This window comes from Prionailurus viverrinus, chromosome C1 (genome assembly GCF_022837055.1).
Source record: "Prionailurus viverrinus isolate Anna chromosome C1, UM_Priviv_1.0, whole genome shotgun sequence".
In the NCBI taxonomy this organism is placed as follows: domain Eukaryota; kingdom Metazoa; phylum Chordata; class Mammalia; order Carnivora; family Felidae; genus Prionailurus; species Prionailurus viverrinus.
This window is the reverse complement of record NC_062568.1, coordinates 39,823,242-39,830,770: the sequence shown is the minus strand read 5'-3', so window position 1 is coordinate 39,830,770 and position 7,529 is coordinate 39,823,242. Positions and strand designations below refer to the sequence as shown.

At 34.7% G+C, this 7,529-nt stretch overlaps 1 protein-coding gene across 1 annotated transcript; it reads right to left on the bottom strand.

Annotated features, from left to right (window-relative positions):
• Positions 1-863: 863 nt before the first annotated feature.
• MSTN (myostatin) lies at positions 864-6,892 on the bottom strand. The gene is made up of 3 exons (XM_047869098.1): positions 6,520-6,892; positions 4,389-4,762; positions 864-1,244 (listed from the first exon to the last, which is right to left on the bottom strand). Exons 1-3 carry the CDS (start codon positions 6,890-6,892, stop codon positions 864-866), a joined length of 1,128 nt encoding a protein of 375 aa, XP_047725054.1.
• Positions 6,893-7,529: the final 637 nt, after the last annotated feature.

Sequence of the window (7,529 nt, the reverse complement as noted above, 5' to 3'; positions counted from 1 at the left end):
CAGTCATTTCCATTATTTTATCATAAAAACTGCAGTGTTGCAAAGGCAGGCTGTAATTTTGAAATTCTGATTAAAAACAAATACTTTTTGGCTGCCTTTTAAGATAATGCAGTTTCTTCAAGTATGCTACAGAATTGAATGCTGACCTCTAGAAAAATGATTCTTCTTTCATTAAAGAAAATCCATTCCCCATTTGGAGGTGTATGACAATGCACCTTAAGAAAGGAGAAACTTACTATTTTACTGAATGTTTTTTATTCGAGAAACCCGATGATATCGGCCATTCAGCCTATTGTATTAGCACCATTGGCATGGATTGTTAGTGTACTGTACAGATCATAATAGGGATGGGGACTTGCAAATGGTGTGCCATCCCTATTTTTGTGGAATTTCATCTTACCAGTATGCTATCGTACAATATAAATTCAAGTGTTGGAGGATGATTCAAATGACAGTATTTAACAATCCTGCATTTTACCAATACTACGTACAGATTTTACTGTAGATATTAAATGATACCATAAAGAAATAGACTTTAAAGCACACTCCTTTAATTCACGAGAACACAAGGAGAATTGCTTTCATTTACCTAGATATATTGTAATACATATGAACATAAAAGCAATTTGATCTCCTCGTTCAAAAACTCTGGAAATCATAAGACTTTTTGTTGCATGATTTATTTTGATGGTTAAATGCCAACCATTGCATATATTCTCTCTTTTAGTCCATATACTGAGCTTGTGCGTAAGTAACTGTAGCATACTCAAGGCTTATAGCCTGTGGTACATAATTTCACAGTTTCAAAATTGTTGAGGGGAAGGCCTTCCATATTTTAGGAAGTTATGAACCAAATATAAATCTCATGAGCACCCACAGCGATCTACTACCATGGCTGGAATTTTCCCATATATTATTTGTTCTTTGCCATTAAAATATAGCATATTAATTGGAGACATCTTGGTGGGAGTACAGCAGGGGCCTGCTGAACCTCTGGGGTTTGCTTGGTGTACAAGATGAGTATGAGGATATTTTTGTAAAAACACAAATTCACACTCTCCAGAGCAGTAATTGGCCTTATATCTTTTGGGTGCAATAATCCAATCCCATCCAAAAGCTTCAAAATCCACAGTGAGAGGGTAACGACAGCACCGAGATTCTGTTGAGTGCTCATCACAGTCAAGCCCAAAATCTCGTCTGGATCTTTTTGGTGTGTCTGTCACCTTGACTTCTAAAAAGGGATTCTGCATGAGAAGGAAAAGAACAATCAGTAATATTAATAGGTCCTGAAACACTTTCCTACTTCAAGAAGTCATTATTGAAGAAATTAATCATTTTGCTCATACCACATTTATTTTTTAAAGGCACAGCATTAAGGAATTTTAATTTACTCTAGGCGTGATTCTTCCCTTATGGCTCATAAGAACATAGCAACAATGCTAATTCTCCTGTGGTCAGATCTATGTCTTTTTAATTTCTGTGTTTACTGGTTTGAGTATCTGAATGCCTGGCACATAACAGATACTCTGAAAATATTTATGGGAAGGTAGGGACAGAGGGACAGAGTCAGGGAGGAGGGAGGACAAGCAGGGATGAAGAAAGCAGTTAGTTCTCTCTCTTCTAATTAAATATGTTGGCTAAATATGTCTGATGACTTCTGGAGGGATAAGTATATTCATCCATCCTCTGTTCCCTAGATCTTTAATTGGGGAAACTTGCTATTAAAGCCAGAGCAAAATAGTTACCTCCCAGCCCTTTATGGATTGTAATAGGAAAAAGAGAGGTAGGGTAATGAAGGTGGTAGTATGCATACTGGGTTGGAAAGAAAAACTCTGAGGAAGAGAGGGACAGATTCAGAAGATACAAAAAATATATCATTTTATTTTTTCACTGAATGTTTCTATTCATATATTTAAACAATAATTTGCTAGTTCTTCCCTTGCCCCAATCTTTTAATGCATTTGAGACTTATCTTTTTATATGGGAAGATCTGAGGAGTATGTCATATTAATAATTATCTTTAACTTGTTTAATAATAATCTGTTTAATAATAATTTAAACTTCTGTCACATTACCAACTTTGATCATTAAAATACTACCCATAAAAAGTACTTTCTTAAATAATTAATAATGGTTTTTACCCTATATCAAAATCAAAATCAAAATCGACTTGGTAATTATTGTTATTTAATATTATAAAAAATCACATCATTTTGTGAGTCAATCACCTGTCATGTAGCACATTTAAAGAAACATATATCATTTGTAAAATTATATAATATTTTAAATAATATGTTTTGATTTAAAGTAGATCTGACCTTGGGACCTCATCAAAATAAAAAGCTTCTGCACAGCAAAGGAAACAATCAGCAAAACTAAAAGGCAACTGACGGAATGGGAGAAGATATTTGCAAACGACATATCAGATAAAGAGTTAGTATACAAAATCTATAAAGAACTTATCAAACTCAACACCCAAAAAACAAATAATCCAGTGAAGAAATGGGCAAAAGACATGAATAGACACTTCTCCAAAGAAGACATCCAGATGGCCAACCGACACATGAAAAACTGCTCAACATCACTCATCATCAGGGAAATACAAATCAAAACCACAATGAGATACCACCTCACACCTGTCAGAATGGCTAACGGTTAACAACTCAGGCAACAACAGATGTTGGCGAGGATGAGGATGCAGAGAAAGAGGATCTCTTTTTGCATTGTTGGTGGGAATGCAAGCTGGTGCAGCCACTCTGGAAAATGGTATGGAGGTTCCTCAAAAAACTAAAAATAGAACTATCCTACAACCTAGCAATTGCACTACTAGGCATTTATCCAAGGGATACAGGTGTCCTGTTTCGAAGGGACACATGCACCCCCCATGTTTCTAGCAGCACTATCAACAATAGCCAAAGTATGGAAAGAGCCCAAATGTCCATCGGCAGATGAATGGATAAGGAAGATGTGGTATATATATATACCATGGAGTATTACTCGCCAATCAAAAAGAATGAAATCTTGCCATTTGCAACTACATGGATGGGACTGGAGGGTATTATGCTAAGCAAAATTAGTCAGAGAAAGACAAATATCATATGACTTCACTCATGTGAGGACTTTAAGAGACAAAACAGATGAACATAAGGGAAGGGAAACAAAAATAATATAAAAACAGGGAGGGGGACAAAACAAGAGACTCTTAAATATGGAGAACAAACTGAGGATTACTGGAGAGGTTGTGGAAGGGGGGATGGGCTAAATGAGTAAGGGTCATTAAGGAATCTACTCCTGAAATCGTTGCACTATATGGTAACTAATTTGGATATAAATTAAAAAAAAATTAAACTAAAAAAATAAAGTAGATCTGACTTAATAATTATATACTTCTTTAAAACCAAGACCATTTAAAGACTAAAAAGATAGCATTTATTGTTTGCAAGTATAATGTTTTGTTCTAAATTATGTCAATAGGTTTCAGAAGTAAAAAGTGTGGTCACATTAAATAAGTTTGTGAAAGCAGAACAGTGAGTAACTCTAAACGTATACTAGGGTTTTAAATGGTTTTTATAAAATTTTATAATATATGAAGTATTGTCATCTGCTTGGTCTGATATCAAATTAGTTGGCATCACCTAAGTAAACCCTTGCACAAAAATGGTAAGGCAGCTTCGAAATAAGCTAGGTGACAAATGTTAAGTAGCCTGGAAATTTAAATTTCATTAGGGGTAATTCACAAAGTAATCTACATGTACATCAGTCAACAGTCTACAAAATAATAAACATATTTATTATGAGGAACCTTGAAAATGATACATTTAATAAGATATAGGCCTAAACATACCATACTATAAATATCATATTTATATAAACATATATAAACATATAAACATATCATGCTATAAATAAAAGCATTTTATTTTAATTATAATTTTTCAAGTTTGTTTTTTCTGCTTTTCTAAACCAAAAAATTTCAACATATTTGGCACTTTTCTGGGATAAAAAGATATGTTTAAATTTGTTGGCTATGTAGTAGAATCCACTATGAAGATTTCATGTTTTTATCCATGAAATCATGTAGCATATCAATGAAAAGCACTTTATATTTCATCCCCGCTTCTAAAGAACTCCCTAAGAAGTTAAGGACTATGGCATAACTGTTTTTTTTAATCCTCATGCAAAATAAAAGTATCAAGAGGGTGTTTCATAGGATATGAAATTAGACACCTACTTTTTATTGGGTACAGAGCTACCATTGGAGTAAGATACTTTTGTCTGGTTTATGAGCATAGGAAATGGGTAGTGATTTTTCCACTATTATTCATTCACATGATGAATCAAAATGTAGCAATGTTTGTTGCTAGATATTATTTTCAGTTATCACTTACCAGCCCATCTTCTCCTGGTCCTGGGAAGGTTACAGCTAGATCATGACCATTCTCATCTAAAGCTTTGATTTCAATGCCTAAGTTGGATTCAGGCTGTTTGAGCCAATTTTGCAACACTGTCTTCACATCAATGCTCTGCCAAATACCAGTGCCTGGGTTCATGTCAAGTTTCAGAGATCGGATTCCAGTATACCTTGTACCGTCTTTCATGGGTTTGATGAGTCTCAGGATTTGCACAAACACTGTTGTAGGAGTCTTGACGGGTCTCAGATATATCCACAGTTGGGCCTTTACGACTTTATTATATTGTATTTTAGAGCTAAATTTAAAGAAGCAACATTTGGGTTTTCCTTCCGCTTGCATTAGAAGATCAGCTATAAATGAATAAGAAAAGAAAAGTAGTTATTGAAATTATTTCTCATAAAAAATTGGTGAGCATTTTTCCCCCATTGGAATAGTGAATGCATATTTTAAAGTGAAAAACCATGTAGGATTTCATTCATAATTCAGAAAAATATCAAAGAAAATAATTACTCTAGCTTTTCAGAATTTTTTAGATATATGTTTTTTCAGCTGTTTATGAGGTATCTGCTCCCTCTCAGAGAACTGTGGGCTAAAGAGAATTCTATGAAAGAATGAGCAGTGGATGAAATTTTAAAATGATGATGATTAGAGAGAACAAGAGACACCGTGGAGGAACATCCACTTAGAATTCTTTGGGAATCTGAGTAGTTACACTTACTGAGCAGCTGTACCAATCAGTCTGGAAGAAGGAACCCTTCCCCCAGGCCTGAATTACCTGGGGACAAGACACGCTGAGCAACTAACTGAGCCCTGGGAATTAGTAGAAAATATAGCACATCTGTTATGTTTTGGCTCTGGAATAGCCCTAAAGGAACAAAACGAGTCAGGTAATTAGCACAAAAATGTGAATGTTATATTCAGGCTTATCTCAAAAGTTAGGAAACACGGTCTTTAGAGCCAGGTTGTCGTGGCAAGCAGCACAAGCAGTTTCTTCCCCCCCTTTTGTTTTTCCAAGATTGTTTACAAATAAGGTAAATCTACTCCAGGACTAGATAGCAGAGTCTTAAAAGAGAATTATTTGTTGCATTGTAACGTGATTGCCTAATAAGCAAAACAGTATTTGAAACTGTTTTGAGTCAGGTTTCAAGTGTATAAAAGCACTGTTTAAAGCAAGACTGCAGACACATAGCATAAAATCTTTCTTGTCTTGCCTTCTCTGTTAAGATGACTGTCTGCCTTTCCTTGAGTGTCATTTTGAAATGACTGAAAAAGCAATGGTACAAAATGTATTCTCTTTCAGAAGCAAGGTAGATACTACAGGTAATAGTCCTCCCTCATATGAAGAAGAAAACAATATTTTAGAAGGCTATTGAGCAATGTGCCTTCCTGGAAACATGCAAACCAGGGACTCTCAACAATAGTGCCGGGGTCAAGGGAGAAGTGGGACTTTGTGAGCCATAACCTGTTTAATTAAAATGTTTATTTCTTAGGCATTTTCTGATAATAAGCTCATGATTATCATTCTGCTATGTCACTTCATCACTGGTCTTACTAATACATTAAATTTAAAAAAAACATTTTTTATACTCTCCAGTGTAAAAGCTTTCAAAGTTAAATATTTTAATTTGTAAAGAACATAGAAACACCGTGAGGAGTAGCTTTGAATAACAGATGTCATTCTAGGCATTTAGCAGAAGACATTTTTCTCTTTTATTAGAGAAAAAACTTGTTATTACAGATGCCTATTTCAGACAACTAAATGCAATCATGAAATTTCATGTAGGTTTTTAACATTGTTTGTAGTATCTCCCAATCGTTGCCTTGCAGGTACTGAGCAGTGAAAGCATAAGCATTTCCTATTTGTCAAATTAAACGAAACATTAATGCCATGCAAACATTTTATTTTATCTCCTTTTGGGTTTTTAGTGCAGCAGATTTCAGTCTCATTAGTAGATTTCCCATGAAATCTTGAAAAAGAGAAACTCTTCCTTCCTACTTACATACAAGCCAACGGCTTGTTAAAAGAGCCTGAAAATAGATCTGTTTCTCATAAACACTAGAACCACAGTCAGCAGAATTGTTGATATACACTAAGAGGGCTACTCACACTCGGTGGGCATGGTAATGATCGTTTCCTTGGTAGCGTGGTAATCGTCGTCTTCCAAAGAGCCATCACTGCTGTCATCTCTCTGGACATCGTACTGATCAATCAGTTCCCGGAGCGGAGGAGCTTTGGGCAAAAGTTGTCTTATAGCATCTTTGCTGATGTTGGGAGCCGTTTCCAGGCGAAGTTTACTGAGGATCTGAATTTTTATGGCTTCTATTCTTGAAGATTTAGTGTTTTGTCTCCAAGTACATGCATTGCACAGCCCCTCTTTTTCCACATTTTCTTTTTGCTCACTGTTCTCATTTAGATCCACTGGACCAGCAACAATCAGCATAAACAGGTAAATATAAACATAGATTTGCAGTTTCTGCATGATTTTAAAATCAATACAATCTTTTTCCTTGTTCTTATTTCTTCCTTTTACTTTTCTTTTGCTTTTGAGTAATGCCAAGCACAATTTTAATGCCTGTACAGTCTGAGAGACAACTTGCCACACCAGTGAATCTTTTATACTGTATTCCAAGTGGCTTTTTATATTCCAACTTTGATGAGACAAGTGTCGTCAGGATCTATGATTGGCTCTTGCTCCACAATGAATCTCGCTGTCAGAGGTTAAAACCCTGTCTGTCACAAGTCACCAAACAGTATTTTGTTACAGTCAAGGGTGAGCTGATTCATTCGACTACTTCATAAAAGAAATAAATCTACAAATAATGAAAGATATATGTGACATTTGAAAAAAAATAAAGTCTATGTTAACAATAATAGAAACTACACTTAAATCTTCTTAATCTTTACATGTGAAACTCAGGTTATAATTTAAATAAGTAAATCTTAGTTTTACACTTCATGCTTAAAAAGTTGAAATGTTACTTCCTTAAAAATTAAAATGAGTATCTGTTATTTAGGCAAGCATTTGAAGTAAAAATAATTTTATTTACTGTATTAAATTATGTTTAAGTGCCGTGTAATTAGGGAAATATGAATTTAAGTTAGGAAGACCTGAATTT